Source organism: Corvus moneduloides, chromosome 6 (assembly GCF_009650955.1).
Source record: "Corvus moneduloides isolate bCorMon1 chromosome 6, bCorMon1.pri, whole genome shotgun sequence".
NCBI classification, from domain to species: domain Eukaryota; kingdom Metazoa; phylum Chordata; class Aves; order Passeriformes; family Corvidae; genus Corvus; species Corvus moneduloides.
This window is the reverse complement of record NC_045481.1, coordinates 54,269,158-54,287,465: the sequence shown is the minus strand read 5'-3', so window position 1 is coordinate 54,287,465 and position 18,308 is coordinate 54,269,158. Positions and strand designations below refer to the sequence as shown.

Sequence of the window (18,308 nt, the reverse complement as noted above, 5' to 3'; positions counted from 1 at the left end):
ATGGAATACAGTTCTTCCATTTCTAAAGTGATGTGATAATATCATAAAAAACATGATAAAAAAATGTAGCAGTGATGTGGTTATTTTTAAAATAAATTGCAATTTATTTAAAAAAAAAAAAATCCTGAGGTGCCACTATTTGAAAATGTGCTAAAATAATTACAAATAAGCATTGCCTTTACAAGAGAGAACACGATACCTGTCTCTGATTTGCTCAGGACTGAAGAATAAGAGTAGCTTTGACTGACATAGTCATTGGTACATCCAATAGAGCCTTCTCTTGGAAGGGGGCCTATGAATCTCTCCTGTGCACTGTCATCTGTTGTACCTGACTCCTCCTGAAAACACAAACACACCCATTTCGTGCAGAAGTTAGACAATACATTTTTACTGAAGTACCTATGAGTTTTACCCTTCTCTCATGGCTAAGAAATCAATTTTGCTAGGCACACCACACAATTTTTTCAAAACTGCAGATTCAAAGTGTAACTTCAGTTTTGCCCTCCAAATTCTCAACCCCTTGACACATTGTTCTTAGCACTGGCAGAAGGAAAGGTCCTTTGGAATATGGCATAACCAAACACAGTATTACAATCCACACAACAAGCAAGTTTGCAATTTAGCATCTCCTATGTCTCAGTTTTCTGCACTGAAATACAGAATAAGATTTTTTCCAGACACCTAAATTTCAGTCCATTACTCTTTCAGAATCATCCTTAAATTCTGATCTTGAGCACAAATATTTACAAGTGGGGTTTCTTCCCTTTTTCAGATAATTAAACTCCACAACAAAGGCTAAGTAGGCCAGCATTACACTGATACAAGAGCTGAGTAATAAATCTTAATACATCACTAGTCTATCCAATCATTGATTTAAATACATTGCAGCTGTGTGTATCATATAGTTGAGAAATAGAAAATTTCAAAAAAATTTGTTATGGCAAACAGCAGCTTCTAGCAACACTGCCAACTCTTCTTTTAGATGTATCTATACACAGATACATTTATTTTTCCGTAAATGTAAATGTGGAAGCAGGTAGCTGCTGTTGATGCAGTGCTGCTGTTTCTGAGAATTCTGCCAGAAGGTCCTAAGTTGCTTTCAAACACCCAGAGGAAAGGGATTGGATATACGATTAAATATGTATTGTTAAGACTTACCTCTGAATGTATCAAAGATTAATTAATCATATACCTTAGAAAATTACTTGCAGCAAATATCACAAATGTTTGACAAGCATGAAGAGAGTGACAGCAAATCATTACTAATGAAATTGGTCCCACTCAGAAGAAATGTAAATATAGATGTAAATAAAGTCTGTTGAGAAAGTCCCCAGAGAAGCTTATTATGAAATACTCAGCCCAGTTTTATTTCATTTTCTGACCTTACACAAGCACTACAAAGAACACACACCTCTCTCCCCCAACACTATGGCTTATGTAGCTGAGTGAAGATTTTACTCACCGGCATTACATGAGGCTGCTCACCATCCTTGTCTGTCAGATGCAGAAAGTTCTTCTTCCCTGGCTCAAAACCAGCATCAAGAATGGTTTTGTCACTGTTCTGATCTATTGGAGTCTGCTAAAGATGAGTAAAACAACAGAAACATCACTTTTTTATTACAGATCCATATGCAATTAACACATTCCATCCAAGTACATTGCTTGACGTGGTTGCTGACATAGCAAGACCACAAGAAAATAAATAATTATCCAGTAAACAAAACACACATCATTAGTACTGAAATAACTTGGGAACAGTTTAGGAAACATTACAGTATAATGCTTAGATGTTGGTTAATTTATTGAGGAGTCAGACACTGGTCTGTAAGTTTCTAGTGAACATCACATTACCCAGTGTCCTCTACAGCATACAGACACTTTTTTCTTTAAAAGAAAAAAACAGTTACTTTCAGCAGGCTTAAACATGAGCTGAAATAAACTGATTTCTATTTCTTAACAAATCTTATAAAATTTTCTAGGTGCATCTAAAGAAATCATATTAACTAAAACCAACGCTGATTTACAATAAAGCATAGGAGTGATAACACATTTAAAGAGGTCTAAGAAACATGGGGAGTCACTACACAACACGCTGCTGCTGCTGCTGCTAAGAAAACATTTCTCAAACAAGACCACAGGAAACTGAGATTATTTATCATGGGTATTATTATTAAAAATACATACTGATAACGAAAACTAATATTACATCTGAATGATCATATTGGTTTTTGTTTAATCATTAAACAGATCTATCATTAAAGAGCATATTTGGGAGACTAAAATTCAGCCAAAGCAACACAGCGGTGTCAGTCTGCTGTGGCACACCCACCACAAAATGTTACAGGAATGAAATGAGCACTGTGCAACACAGAGGAGGTTTTCAATTCTGAAGACCGAAGTGTTTGCTACCAAGAGGAAACAAAAAGCACCCCTGCTGTACCGTGTCAGTGACGTTATCTCCATTGCCCCACATCAAATCAAAAGATCCATTCACGTAGCCCACTTTGGAAGCCACGTCTTCAAAGAGCCGTTTAAGTGGGGTGGAAGCCGGCAGGTTCAAGGTAATACGCTCATTCACTGTCTTGGAATTCGTGGTGTCCTGTATTATACACAGCACCCTGGGCTCCTCAGCAGCACTCTCTGCCTGGAATGACAGCAGACAACAATTCATGAGGAAAATTAAGAATACTTTGGAATTTAATTGAAAAATCAAAACACAACTTCACCAGTAAAATGAAGTATACTTTTAAAACCTAAGGTTCCTAGGAACTCAACTTTATTTTTCAAAGTAAGCATTAGAAAATTAAGAACCTTCCAGTTTTGAAAAACATATAAAAACAAGCTCCATTTTTATAGAACAAGAAGGAATTTGTACAGGTGTGGGGACAGAGAAACCACTCAGGTTCTGCACAGAATTTCAGACAGCAAGCAGATAGAAGACTGCTTCAAAATCAGGAACAGACTTCCAAGTCATCACTTCCAGCTCATATCTTGCTCTGACACAATCATAAATCCTGCTGAGGCAGAATATACCTTTTGTGACTTTCAGAAATGCAACCCAGAAAATTTGCAAGCTTCCAAGGAACCTTAGAAGCTGACCACTAAACAAGGTTTTATAATGAAGCCACCAACTTCCTACTAACTCCACTGCTGTCTGAGTTGCAGGAGATATTCTTCTGCCTGAACAAAGCAAGAAAATTAGCATTGACAAATGGCTACTGGACAAAGTAAAAAGAGTTTAAACAGAAACTTCAATGTACCTAAAATCAGAACAATAATGATCTTGAATGAAAGTGGCAATGGAATAATAATAAAATTTTCTGGACCCAGGTAAGCCAAGAAAAATGGCATCTTTCCAACACTGAAAACCCAGCAAAAGATCTAAGCAAAATCAATTAATTATCTTGATTATCCAAAATTGTAGAACAGCAAGGAATAAATGATACTTAAATACACATCTCATAAGAAAGGATCAGGTAAGTAAAAGGAATTAGTCCTCCAGGGACTCAGCCTTTTCAAGTTGTAACACACAGAAAGCATTAGTAATGTGTTGTCAGGGTGCCCAAATCTCAGTCCATGGCTAACGGCCACGGCATCTAAAAAGGCAAAAAAACACATGCAGTGCTATCATGATTCTCAGTGGATAAGAACAATAAATGGCAATAATTATGTTCCTGCTAAAGCTCTCAGCCACATCACAAGCATCTTCTAGAGAATACAGAACTATAAAGAAGATCTGAACAACTTCAGAATCCCTTGTAGTTCTACACAACCAGCCTCACAACACATATCAGCACCATCAGAGTGGTACGGTCCTTTTTGAGAGCTCTTACATCACCAAACCCTTTGAAAAGGACCATGGACATTGCAGCTGATGCTGCATGCCTTTATTACACAGTATTCCAAGATCTGCTGGCAGTGTTCATGCAAGGATAGAATAAAATGTTAGCTGACTGCAGCATCTATTCCTATCATTGTCACAAAAAAGTTGTTAGAGAAAGGCAAACAAAACCACCCTCAACCCAATCTGTATGATGTTAATTTGCTTTCGACTATGATTTTTCTTAAGACTTTGGAGTCCAGTTTCTTTAGGTTTATCAAATGTAATATCCTGTGTGGAAGCCTTCATTAACTGCATGCTCAAAAAGATTCAAGGCACTATTTGCAGCAAATCCATAACACTTCATCTTCATACATTTCATCTTTATGGGAGAATTTTACATTTATCAACTACTTTCCAAGAAGACATGCAAAACTATTTTTGAAACATTAACCACACATTAAGAAGAAAACACAATTTGGAAGTCAAAGTAATTTTGACGTATTATATCCTCACTTTCATCTACAGCACCCACAGAGACGCACAGGGCTGTACTTAAGTAGACTAAAATTAAATTTCACCAGTGATTACTTCTCCTGGGCTCTTTCCTTGAAACTTCCCAGCACAGCATCTTTTTTTTTGTTTTTATCTTTTTTTTTTTCCTTTTTTGCTGAAGAAGCAATTTCCCTCTTTCACTGTGTGGTTAGGAAAGAGAAGGTAAAGCTTGTTCAGTGGTCTTTCTTGATTTTTTTTTAAGAAGATGAGCAGCAGCTAAGACCCAACAAACTTGTAAGATCAGCCTATACCTACATGCAGGTCCCTCAGCAATGGTAAAGGCTTGCTCTGGGTGGAAGCTCGCCCTCCTCTCTAGAACAGCGCAGGGAGGTTAAGAGGCACTTGCTACTATCCATACAGATTCATCTTGGAAAATAGAAGTTAATTTGGATTTAATTGTCCCCACACTGATTTCGTATTGATCCTATAACTTGATGGGCCACTGCATATGATCATATCATGAGCAGTTCTCCACTGGAGACTTCATTCCTTGTGCTACTGCCCTTACATAACCACCTCTGTAACTGCCCTCCTCCCACTCCCACTTTCCCTGCTGCCTTGGATGGTGAATCAGTTGCGACCTGCATTAGAGTTGCTACTGAAAATAATTAGACACAAAGTATCTGAGGGATGGAAATAACACTAAGGGAACAAACTACAGAAGATTACAGAAGATTTGCTGGTTGGGTTGGTGGAAGTTGCACGTCACACAAATCCTCTCTTCCTTGTTCACAGATGTAATTCTGACAGACTGAACTTGTTTAACTCAGGGTTAGTATAGCAAAGGGTATTAAGCCGTCATTCATTCACACTGCCACCCGCTTCAAGTTGTTAGCAGTAAATAGATAGAGCAAAAATAACCTCAGCCCAACTCTATGCATGGAGAGCATTCACACATACCAGCTGAACTAGGAGACAACAATGCAACACCTTGTTTTGAGACTTTACTACAAAAATAGTGTGAAAAGCAATACTGGCCAGAGATAGATCCCTCAACTATTCTGACAGGCTGTTATGAAACCAAGTCCACAACAGAAACACAAAAATTCACTTTAACCATTACATAATCTGATACATTTTGAGAGCAAAACATTTCCTTTTTTTTAATGCAGAGAGAGCGCCAAAGCCTCACCCGCCAGTGTAAAATCATATAAGCACATACTCCAATTTGAAGCTACCATTAAGATTGAATTTAATTGGACATCATCTTTGTATTCAAGAACATGCACAGAGAGTTTAATGTCAATAGCTCATGCTCATGTTAAAATAAACAGAAGCTACAGCATCATGCTGTTATTGTGTTTCTTGGTTATCATTTTATAAAGTTGATTTCATCTGTCTACCTGTGAAAATTTCTTCTTCATTTCAGCAAAGATACTCTGTCTGCAACTCCAAAACATATCCTATAGTATATGAAAACAAAATTAACAAGTCATAATTGAAAGTTGTAAAATTACTTTTATTTTATATAAAGTCACCTTTACAGCATAAAAAAATATTATTACCGAGTTTGAAAACACCATTCACAGAATAACTTAAGAAAGAATAGTCCATTTTAATATTTAAATTATCATAGGAGCAGTGTTACAGTGTCAGTTAAGTTGTAATACACAGAATACATTTCATAAAGAAGTGAATGGATAAGAAAATGTAAACAATAATTCAAGATATAAATTCATACTAACACTTCCCTTGATTATCTTTAAAACACACCACAGACATAAGTAAATGTTTTACCTCAAATGGTTCAAAGGTAGGATTAGCATACAACCCTGTAATTCACTTTAATATTATATTTATAAATTATGAAGCTGTCCAGTTTCATATGAAACTGTTCTTTCATGTCTGAATTATTTCCTGTAGGGAAGTTTTATTAATATGAGCCCATTTTGAAGTATGAAGGCAGTAAAGAGATGAAGTTACTGGCTTTATTCCTAACACTCTTAAAGTAAAGCCTGCCTTGGTATCACTTACCTACCATCAAAAATTCAACAACAAATATTAACTGCACAAAATTGTTTTCTGACTAAACATCAAATTAACCAGTTTCTGACTCTCAAGTGGTGCACTGTGTATTTTTCCAGAAAGGAAAAACAGGAAGTGGGAATGAAGATGCTCATACCACTGCTCTTTTCCAAATTTCTTCAACTGTGCCCGCAGTGAAGATTATAAAAACCAAAACCACTGACGTTATCTTTACTGACGTGCCCTATTTGCCCCACCAAAGGACCTATAAAAATAGCCCAAATTAGACTACTGCATTTAACTTCTCAGCAGAATGACACATAAAGCAAGACTTTTTTCTTCACATACTGAGAACTGAAGATCCTGTTTGGAAGTTTTAGTATGTCAAGACTGTGTCTAGCAGTTTCCTTTACATACCAGTTTGTAATTTCAGATTTGAGAGATTTCAGATTTAAATCACACAATTTAAATTTTTTGCTGCTTACTGGTTTTACCTGCTCTCAATTGAAAGTCACGTACATTTTGTTAAAATGACCCAAAGGTTAATGGAGTCCCAGAACCACAAATCTGAAACTGCTGATTTGTAATATTATCATTATCAAATACATTGCCCTGTGTCAAAAATTTAATTAAGACTTCCAGTTTTCCTCCTAATCAGGGACTCCAAAGAACCTTGACTTCAGCCTGAATTCCTTCTCTCCACAGACAGGCAAGCCAAGTCTGGTACACAAGGGGCATGTGTAATTCTGTAGTGTGCTATTTGACTTGGTGCACACAGTGGAGGGTGGAAGGGGAGGACAGGCTCCAGGTATCACCCGCACAGAACTATCTACAGGTTGCTTCTCTTACAAAAATGTTCTTGTGCTGGCTTCTCAGCTCTTGTTTTTTCAGTTAAGGACTGCTGGAAGATTTTCAAGAGCTACTTCACTAAACAAATTCCACATAACAAATCAAACAAATCAGATTTACAAATTATACTGTTTATATGATGTTCAGAAATTTTAGAAGTAACAGAGAGCTTTCAGCTGCTCTGACAAGACAAACCACAAGCCACAGAATCACAAAACCATTTAGGTTAGAAAAGACCTCCTAGATCATCGAGTCCAACCTTTAACTGATGATTACCATGTCAACCAGACCATGGCATTAAGTGCCACATCCAGTTGTTTCCCGAACACCTCCAGGGATGGGGACTCCACCACCTCCCTGAGCAGCCCCTTCCAATGATTAACAATCCTTTCTGTGAAGAAATTCCTCCTGATATCTAACCTGAACTTCCCTCATTGCAGCTTCAGGCTGTATCCCCTTGTCCTGTTTCCCGTTTCCTGCAAGAAGAGGCCGATCCCCACCTGGCTACACCCTCTTTCAGGCAGTTGTGGAGAGGGATAAAGTATATGAAAACAAAATTAACAAGTCATAATTGAAAGTTGTAAAATTACTTTTATTTTATATAAAGTCACCTTTACAGTATAAAAAAATATTATTACTGAGTTTGGAAACACCATTCACAGAATAACTTAAGAAAGAATAGTCCATTTTAATATTTAAATTATCATAGGAGCAGTGTTACAGTGTCAATTAAGTTGCAATACACAGCCTCCTTTTCTCCAGGCTAAACACCCCAAGCTCCCTCAGCTGCTCCTCATAGGATGTACCCTCTAGACCCTCCCAGCTCCATTGCCCTTCTCCGGACACGCTCCAGCCCCTCAATGTCCTTCCTGAACTGAGGGGCCCAGAACTGGACACAGCACTCGAGGTGTGGCCTCACCAGTGTCCAGTAGAGGGGGACAGTCACTGCCCTGCTCCTGCTGGCCACACTATTCCTGATCCAGACCAGGACGTCATGGGCCTTCTTGGCCACTTACAGCTGCTGTCAGTCAGCACCCCCAGGTCCTTTTCCACTGGACAGCTTTCCAGCCACTGGTCCCAAAGCCTGTAGCAATACATGGGGTTGTTGTGACCCAAGTGCAGGATACAGCACCTGGCCTTGTTGAAATCACACGGATGTGTCCATCTCTGAAATGCAGCATTCTCTACTTGTCAATTAAAGCACTCACTCCAACACTGAATAAACTTTATAGTAACCACTAGTGCAATTCTGCATTTTACAAAAATCTTCTCTCAGCATGGAAATGTCTTTAAAGTACAATTACGAGACCAAAGGTCATTCTATAGAGTTGCTTAATTTTACCCTGATAAAAGTTATTCTGGAATGCACCAAGCCGATTATTTATTACACCTCACAAAATCAATAAGCATATTAACTACACAGTTCAAGGATTTCAAATTAACATACACACTGTACTCACAGGCAAATGCAAAAATACCTTACTGCCTTTTCCTCAGAAGAAATAAGAGCAACTACTCAGCTAGCAAGCAATGTATCCAGTACTCGGGAGAAGTCCTCAAAGCTCCATGCTGCTACTTTGCCAAAGTGTGACACAGTACATCAGTGGCTTAGGAAAACAAGTTGCAGACCCCCAACTGCATCAGCACCTAAAAGGCAAATGCAGACTGCTGCTTAAGGCTACAATTAACAGAATCATCCTATGATTATTTTAGCATAGAAGTTTTCTCAGGCTAATATTTTGGTCAACAGTTGAAATTGTAATTTCAACTGTTACCTGCAATTTTAAAAAATATTGAAAACACTGACACTTTCATCCCAAGTCACTCTATCTGGCTGAGGGTGGGAATCCAGCGGGATGGAGAGCACCCTCAGCAAGTTTGCTGATGACAGTAAGCTGTGTGGTGGTGCCAACATGCTGGATGGAAGAGATGCCATCCCGAGGGACACTGACAGCTTGAGAGGTGGGGCTGTGTGACCTCCATGAAGTTCAACAAAGCGAAGTGCAAGGTTCTACACCTGAGTTGGGACAATGCCAAACACCTACAGGCTGGGCAGGAAAGTGATTGAGAGCAGGCCTGAGGAGAAGGACTTGGGGGTGATGGTTGATGAAAAACTTAATGTGAGCCCGCAGCGTGAGCTGGCAGCCCAGAAAGCCAAATGTATCCTGGGGTGCATCAAGCAGAGTGTGACCAGCAGGTCAGGGGCAGGGATTCTGCTCCTCTACTCTGCCCTTGTGAGTCCCCACCCCAAGTGCTGGGTACATTTCTGGAGCCCACAGCACAAGGAGGACATGGAACTGTTGGAGCAAGTCCAGAGCAGGCACATGAAGCTGATAGGAGGACTGGGGTACCTGCCCTACAAAGACAGGCTGACAGAGTTGGGGCTGTTCAGCCCAGAGAAGAGAAACCTCATAGCAGCAGAGACCTCATAGCAGCAGTATCTGAAGGGCCTACAAGGAAGCCAGAGAGCAACTGCTCATCAGGAACTGTAGTGGTAAGACAAGGAGTAATGGGTTCACTCTGAAAGGGGAAACTTAGATTAGATATATGGAAGAGATTCTTTATCATGAGGGTGCTGAAGCACTGGCACATGTTGTGCAGGGAAGTTGTGGAATGCCCCATCCCTGGAAGTATTCACGGCCAGGCTGCATGGGGCTCTGAGCAACTGATCTAGTGGAAGGTGTCCCTACCCACAGCAGGGGGGTGGAACTAGATGATCTTTAAGGTCCCTTCCAACCCGAACCATCCTATGGCCCTTGACATTTTTCCATTTCTAGAAAGGTGATGATGTTAAACCTGCATGTAGAAGATTTCTGACTATCAGAGCAGACTTACCAAAGACTTTACAATACAAACATGCAATCAACACACAAGTCTGACATGGGTGGACTTTCTAGAGGGCTGTGCTACACAAGCATTTACACCCCATGTACCTTTCTAAAAAATATTTCATCTTTCTTCCATTAAAGATCTGCACCTGCAAGTTGCTGAGCACAAAGCATGTTGTTGCACTGAAGCAATTCAAGCTGTATTTCTGTACATACCAACAAAGGCAGCATTGTTATTAGTGCCATCTGCAAGACAGACATTTGCTTTGACCATATAGGTTCTGTATTTGTTGAAAGTACAGAAACAAAAAAAGTAGAGTGTTACTAGATCTGTCACAACAATATTCAAATGTAGAACTGCAGTAGTTTTAACACTGCATTTAGATGTGGCTTGCTATTTTTCAGCCTTGAATCACTGAGTTAATTAAAATTCTATAGCAGCAATTCACTATTTTAACTCCTGCTTAATTTTTATAGAATTATTTTCAGAGATGGAAAGTGAAACCTAAAGCTAAGGTCAAACTTCATACAGATTCTACCCAATATTTCCAAATCCCAATATTTCCAACAGTTAAAAATAGACAGTAAGTAAAAATCACAAGTTTCAGGTCAAGAGTTGAACCAACAGCTGTGTGAAGTTTGACTGCCAAGTAAAGTTAACAGCCTATTGAGACTTAAAAGGACCACCACTAGAGAAGATTCTACATGTCCACACCCTGTAAATAATTCTCACCAATCACTGCAATAGAGATGAAAGACAAGGAGATCAGTAGCAAGCAGCAACGGCAGACATCAAGCTTATACTCACAGAATTACTTGGATCATTAAGCCTAAGACAGCAATTCTCAAATCTAATGTAGCTTCAGCAACTTAAGACTCCCATATGAAGTGCCCACAAGTGACTACTGCCTGTCATGTCACTGCTGGGCAAACTTTGGGATGCACATTCCAGGTCTGTGTAACTGACTGGATGCATGTTTCCAGCAATTACAAGGATGAGTGAAATCTGGGAGCTTCAATGACACAAAAGTGGTCTGCACCTTTCACTTCTAAAACATAATCACATAGAAACATTCAGACATCAACATCAGTTCAACTGAACAGAAGCCTATTTGAACATTCTCTCTCGGGAACGACAAATCAGCTCCTTGAGAACCCACAATCATAATTTAGGAATTCTTTCACCTATTCCAAGAGGTCCAATCCATTAACCACCACACTGGATACATGTTGACAGCACTGCTTTCTGCAGAAAATGTGAAGGTCAGAGATCTTTCCAATAGACAGCAAACACGGGGAGAACAGCCAGTGAGCACCGGGATACCATTTCCACCTGTTCCCACCATTTCCCCTCTTTTTACCCTGTGATTTTTAACCATGGACTCAGAGAGTCCTTACAACCCACGACCCCCTCCTACCCTCACCAGAGCTACTCATGCTCCATGTTTTTTTAAAGCCCAACAAAGGCCTTTTTAGAGGCAAACTTCCCTGGTACAGCCAGGTGAGCAGGGTCACTCCCCAGGAAGTAAACACAGGGTGATTACAGGGCGATTCAGAATGAGGGAAGCATTGAGCAGGTGGTCTCAGACTAACATATGGCTTTATTTTAGAGGAAAGAAGCAACTTCTTTTTAAAATACAGTTTACTAAACGAATCCTGTCAGAGCACTTAGGTGTTACTCAACACAGGTGCTTTGCTGCAGCCTAGTCTGAGTTAATTGACAGAACAGTGCACTTAGAATCCTGTTACAAATGCCTGAACCAAAACACACTTACAAAGATGTATTTTATAGCACACTTGTAGCAAACTGAATACACTTTTTTTAAACACAGATCCCAGGAGGTCTTAAACAGAGTCATTTTCAGCTGTTAACTTGATATATCTTGTGTTGGAATGTTTCCTGAAGCAAAAAAAATTCTTAACAACCTTTAGACACAATCATTTAATTTTAAATCTGACTGACTTTTAAAGTATTGGGTTTTTGAGTACCTCAATAACACACTTTATCCCCACCCTTCAAATTCTTCATTATACCTGGGGAGACTTCAGGCAAAATCCAACAACGTTTTAAAGCCAGTGAAACTAGAGTTCTTCTGTCCCTTTACAAGTAAGGAAGAAAATTGCTTCATAACAAGCATAAAATATCATCAAAATTCAGGAATAGATATCCTGACTCTGACCATTTTCCTAATTATTGAACCTTTGCCCCCTCCCTGGTTTGTTGGGGGGTTTTCAGGAGAGTTAATAAGACCAGCAGAGGAGGAGTAGGAGTATTTTAAATGCATGTATTATATGTAGTAGTGCTTACCTCACTAAATACCAACACCACCTGGACATAACTGCAACTTTCTGTGGTATCCTAAGAGACTGAAATGAGACCCTCCATCCTTAGGTAGGGTGTGAGTCTGTAAATGGCAGTGCTGCTCACAGGACAAGAGGAGTAACTCCCCCTTCTATTCTGAAAGGCCTAGAAGAGCAAAAAGTGTCACTGCTGTGGCAATGCCACTGCTTCCACCCTCATGCCACTCTCCCTGTGCTTGACAGCCGCTATAAGTACAGGATAACTGCTGCAGATCCCAAAAGGCAGGTGGGCCATACTGACACCCACGGCCCTGCCCAAGTGAACCCTACAAATGCTTTCCTACAGGGGATAACCCGATTCAGAGAGGAGATACAAAATCAGTCCTGCAGCAGAGCCCCTGTGATCTTGTTCTCTTCAGAAAATGGGGTGTATGTTTTACTCTCTTCTCTTCCTCGTGTAGATTATTCTTTTCAAAGGCACCTTCTCAGAAATGCTTCCTTAGTAACAAAATTTAGTTAAAAAGAATCCGAAGTGCCACCTCACTGAACCAGCTGCATGCCAGCTGTCAACTGTCACTCCTAGAAAATGCATAGGGACAAATTATTTTTATAATACATAGACACTTCAAAGTCTAATACTTCTAACTTTCTAAATGTCTCCAAAAATAACCCTATGCCTCAGAAATAAAGAGTGTGTTATGAAGCTAGTGTTTACTTTTGAGAGTTTGTTCCTACTGTTGTGTATTACTGGGTCATTTGTAAAAAACACAAAAGAATAGGAAAGGCAAAAAAAGCTGGGGTGGGGCCAGAAATAAGTTCAAGCCTGGAAGTTGTTCCAAAGACTATAAAAAAAGATATAGTGTGAGGGGATACGTGTCTGGGGAGAGCTGAACTAGAGACCAAAATATCCACTTTTCAGTTTTACAGAAGGTATTTTTCTTATTTTAAGAGACTTTAAATATGCCTTACTAAGGACATCCTGAAGAACCAGTCTTCTTACACTTATCTCCTCATGGCCTTTTAAATATGGTAAATTAAGGTGATTCAAGATTAATTACTTCCCTTAAAAAAAGTCAAACAAAGCAGCCATCAATAACAAAAGAGTGCAAATATTTCCTGGTCATGCCTGCAGATCACACAAGAACTCTAACGAAGCTTCCTTAAGGGGTAACAAAGACTAGTTTAAAAATCTGTAGTTTTCTCTTAACCACTGGACATCTTGAGTATTTCACTCTCTTAAAGGTTATAATTTCAGCTGATCCTATTTCCTTTCCTCCTCTGACCCAAAGTTGTTGAGCTTCCAAAAGGTTTTGTAACCACACTAATTGTGAGAATTAAATGTCAATGAAGCTCTCTACATTTGCAAACTGTCTGCCAGACTCTCTACACTCATTACAGTATAACCTTCACATTCAGATCTGAAACAGCCTCATCTTTATACAGCTTTCCCTGCTTGTAATTTGTCTCTACCTTCCTAATCAGCATGCTCCTTGTTTTTCCTTCAAAAAAAAAAAAAACCAAAAAAGCTGAAAAAGGGGGATATGAGAACACCACGAGACACTTACTACACTTTCATAGGTTAATCAATACTTGCAACATTTGTTTCCTATGGAGAATCACAGGAGTACTGGATGGACCTGCCCTCCATTTCTTCAAGTACGAATTTTAGGGTAACATTTTCCTATGCTGCTCCTATTCTAAAGGACTTTCTGCTGGATTCAATTACAAATACAACATTAGCATAAAAACAAATTAAGAGTCTGAGCAAAACCAGTACTCAGAAGAGTCTTCTCTTCATGGACAATTCTGAAATGAAGGTTTGCTTCCCTACGAAATCGCCAACAGACATGTATGCTAAAAAATTAAAATCCTGTACAGTTTAGACATTAAAACATGACCACAGGCATAGTTTTTAGTTCTTTAACAACTTTCAAATTTTAAGCTGTCCAGCTGCTGCTGGGGAAGGAAAAACAGAAGCTGAATAGTGAGGCACGTTAGCAGGGATTCTTTGTGCAGCTCTCTAGCAATTCTGCACAGGATGAAGGGTACAGTTCAGAATGGAAGCACCTGGGCAGAAACTCTGCCTGCTGCCACTGCCACAAAGGGGAGAACATGGAACTCTGGAGCAATGTCTCCACGGAAGGAAAAAAGGATGACAATGTGTATGTAAGAAAGGATCTAGACAATTTTTCCATATATGAACTGATGAAAGCATTTTATTTACAAACACCAGGTACTACTTAAGAGTTTCTGTATCTGCTATTTTTTCTTTTCCTTCACTGTTACTGGTCTCAACCCAATACCTACACAAATCAGTGAGCATGGCTGCCTTCCATTCCTTTAGCTCCTGTAGTATGCTGCCAAACTTCTTCAGAAAATGCTATTTACACATTCAGACATTATTTACTTGAAAACTTTCACACTATATCAAATATATTTCTCATACAGCTTCAAAACTAGAGCATTCACCAATCCTCAGGAATTCAAGCACACTTGCTCATGTTACTGAGGCAGCTTTCATCACATGTGCTTATTGAGAAGCTACACCTGAACTGCAGCAGGATAACCAGCTCTAAGCTATTCACAGAAATGCCAATCTAAAAATAATCTGTTGCCATTTTTCAGAAGCACCTAAAGCATCCTTGTGATCACAATCTCAACAATTATATCGAATCAAGTGATCTGTACCAATTTCACCCCTTAGTATTTTTAGAACATGCACAACATCCTTTTTAGAAATTATTTCATCTGCCAATGCTGTGCAAGAGCGTTTGCTCACTGCAAGCTGACTACATGCCAAACATTGCAAAAACCAAAGAAAATAAAAAACCTGGCATTTCATAGTGCCTGAAACTGTGGTCAAGTTCATCGTTATTTTATCAGAACTTCACAAAAAAATTCTGTGACTTACTAGTATTCACAATTATCAGTTCTTCAGTAACTAGTGGCATTCTTTTGAGAATACTTCATTCAAGAGAAGAAATGAAACAAAAACAAAAAACAAAATGCAAAATAGGCAGCTCACCCGAAGGTACACCACATTAAATCTCAAAGGGCAAATTGTAAAATAGCAACTTTAAGTGTTCACAAAGGAATGAAAAACTTCTTCAAACTGAATAAAAAGGCTGAATATGTACATGTAACTCAATCTCTCCATTTTCTTCAGACATAACTTTCACCCTTATTTTCTTACATAAAACCTAACATATTTTCAAACACAACAAAAAGAGTGAAGCTGTGACTGGATATATGAACATTTGTACATCATATAGTGTATTACAGTACCAACTGTAATGCACAGGAGGGGAAAGGTTTAAAATAATACCCCGCCCCACTCCCATTTAATTCTGACAAGACTAAAACACGTAATTCAAAGGTAACACAAATTCAAGGTACTGGTTTATTTCAGTAAATCACCACAAGTTTTAACGTTATATTGATATCAATACATTCTATCAGCAAAAAGAGGCTGCATAATAGTAATTTTCATCAGTATTTGTGTTTGGACAACTAACATTTTAAAACTATGATGAAAGGCTGCATTGATTATAACCACAATCAGTTTTAAAAAGAACAGAAAATAATATTAGTGGGCTTTATTTCATAATGGCAACAAACAAAGCACTGAAAACTTTTTTGTTGTATACTGATACTCTGAGCTCAAAAGAGTGCAGAATGTAACACTGACAAATCTCTGCCTCCTGGTAACTGCTTCACAGTTTACGAAAAAGTTCATTACTGGTCTGAGAAAAGAGTGTGCAGCTGCACAAAAAAAATTAATCAAGGATTATAATTTTACTACTGATGCTTTTGATTCCGAAATTTTAATCACCAGTGACGCACAAAACAGTAGAGAAAATGGCATTTCTTGTTTGTGGTGATGTTCAAGATGTATTACTGCAGGAAAAAAAAAGAGTATTTCGTTATTTGGGTGTCAGATTATTCTACTGAGTAGTAACTTCAGCAAGCAGCATTTACAGCCTGAGGCTCCAGTACCAAGTACTGCCCATCAGGCAGCTGGTACCTCTCAGGCAAAAACATTTCATCAGATGATCTGGAGGTGCTGATAGTTCCTCACCCTGATCATCTTTCTACGCTGCAGATTAAATACCCAGATGATAGCAAGGGAAAGTAAATGGTGACTGGAAAACCCAATGGCTGGGAAAATGCAGGGAAAGCTCTTGAATTCTACTCCTAAGCCTTATTCACCAAACTCAGTAACCACGTGAACATCATTCAGAAAGTGTCTGTCTGCAAGGAACAAATTACTTGGTGGAATTCCATGTGGATTTTTTGTTTGTTTCCTAAATTTGATTTCCAAAATACTCTCTCTGTCAATGAATTAGTCAGTTTCTCTAGTTGTCACAATCATACCTCTATGTTTTCTAATGGAGCACATGAGAAGGAAAGCAGGAAAAACTGATAAATTATGCAAGCTGTAACCACTTGTAGAATCTTTTAATACATGGGAAGGAAAAAACAAGGATGTCATCAGCATAGAAAAGAACAGCATCCCTTTACTTAACAGAATTGCAAAATATCTTAATCAGATTCCCGCTCTTCTAATGAGGAAGTCAGAATGATATCCATCAAGAGACACATTTGGTTTGTTCAGTGCAGAAGATTAAAATGGATTCATTAGTGTAGGGATGAAAAGACTCACATTAGTGAGCTGAGAGGGAACTCACACTGCCTTGCTTGATTTAATAGCAAGTACAAAGTATATATGTGTGTATATATATATATATTCTGACAGGTGTACTTTGGATAGTTCATGCTGAAACATGTTGAAAAAGGATCTGCACAGTATTTACTTGATCAGTAGCACAAACACTTCAAAAATCTCAGAGCAGAACATACTTCTCATATTCTGACCAATACTCACTAAGTTCTGATACATCTTGATTTTCAAGATAAGTCTTTGTAAAGTTCACTTATATTAAACGCTTATAAACTTATAAACACACACCAGCATCTCCCTCATCAACTGTGTTGAAAAGAATATTTCATTATTTTCTGTTTGAGGTAGATTTTCCCAAAATAAGTTTTAAGTCAACTTCTCCTGTAAGAAAAACTGAAAGTCATAAAAAGGTTTTCCCTTCTGATAGCATAATTTTCTTCTAATTTCCATAATTATCTTGCTCATACTATTCACCCTCCCTTCCCAGGGTTACTGCTTTACTAGACTAATGAGGTAAAAATCTACACTTATTAATACAGCAATTTTTAAAGAATATGCTCAAATTTTGCTATCAGGGTGCAGCAATGAGCTGTATTTTACTCAATGCCTTCTGTTTAATGGCTATAAAAGAAAACTAAATTGAATCTTTTCATCTTTTAGATGAAGAAAGCAAAGTAATTGAGGATTGGAAGGAAAAGATACAGGGACCAGTTCACACTGAACCCCAGATCCAGTGAACAGGGTCTCTCACTGCCCCCCCCCCCCCCTAAGGAATTATTGGTTACACTCTTACAGGAACAGTTGGGAAAGCATTAGGCAGCAGTAGGGATGCAAGAATGAACTTAGTAAATGCCTGAATAGCCCAGGCAAAAATCTTTATGCAAAACAAAATCCCTACACCGGTTTATTAGAAACTGCTTTAATACATCTCTTCCAAAGGAAAAAGAACTTTATCCCGAAGTTATGAGCAAGAGAAAATAACAAGGCACTGATTACCTGGACTTCAGAAATGCAGCTGAAGCTATGGAATGAACAAAAGAAAACTTTTCACAAGAGACTAATAAAAGATATTTGAAGTGCAGCAGCGAAACTTTGTATCCACTTTGTATCCATGAAAACATGATCTTACTCCTTCCAAAAAAATCCAAGCAATTTAACTTCGGAAACAGCAATCTGAGCTCCTGTTAGCATATACAAAAATATGGAGACAAACACAAACTGAAGACTCATAATCAACTTAATACCCATCTTTCCACTCCAGCACACACAAGCTGGTAGTGTTATAGACACCTCCTACCACTTATCTACC

The 18,308-nt window shown here is 38.6% G+C and overlaps 1 protein-coding gene across 3 annotated transcripts in view; it reads right to left on the bottom strand.

Moving 5' to 3' along the window:
- Positions 1–18,308, bottom strand: part of USP47 (ubiquitin specific peptidase 47) — a 51,690-nt gene that overhangs the window by 30,782 nt on the left and 2,600 nt on the right. Inside the window, exons 2-5 of one of the 3 annotated variants that reach the window (XM_032112740.1) lie at positions 5,719–5,778; positions 2,441–2,644; positions 1,463–1,579; positions 200–338 (exon numbers count right to left, since the gene is read on the bottom strand). In XM_032112740.1, coding sequence (XP_031968631.1) covers positions 200–338; positions 1,463–1,579; positions 2,441–2,644; positions 5,719–5,778 — 520 coding nt within the window. The remainder of the gene's footprint in view (positions 1–199; positions 339–1,462; positions 1,580–2,440; positions 2,645–5,718; positions 5,779–18,308) is intronic. The other 2 variants (XM_032112741.1, XM_032112742.1) reach the window with 2 other exon arrangements.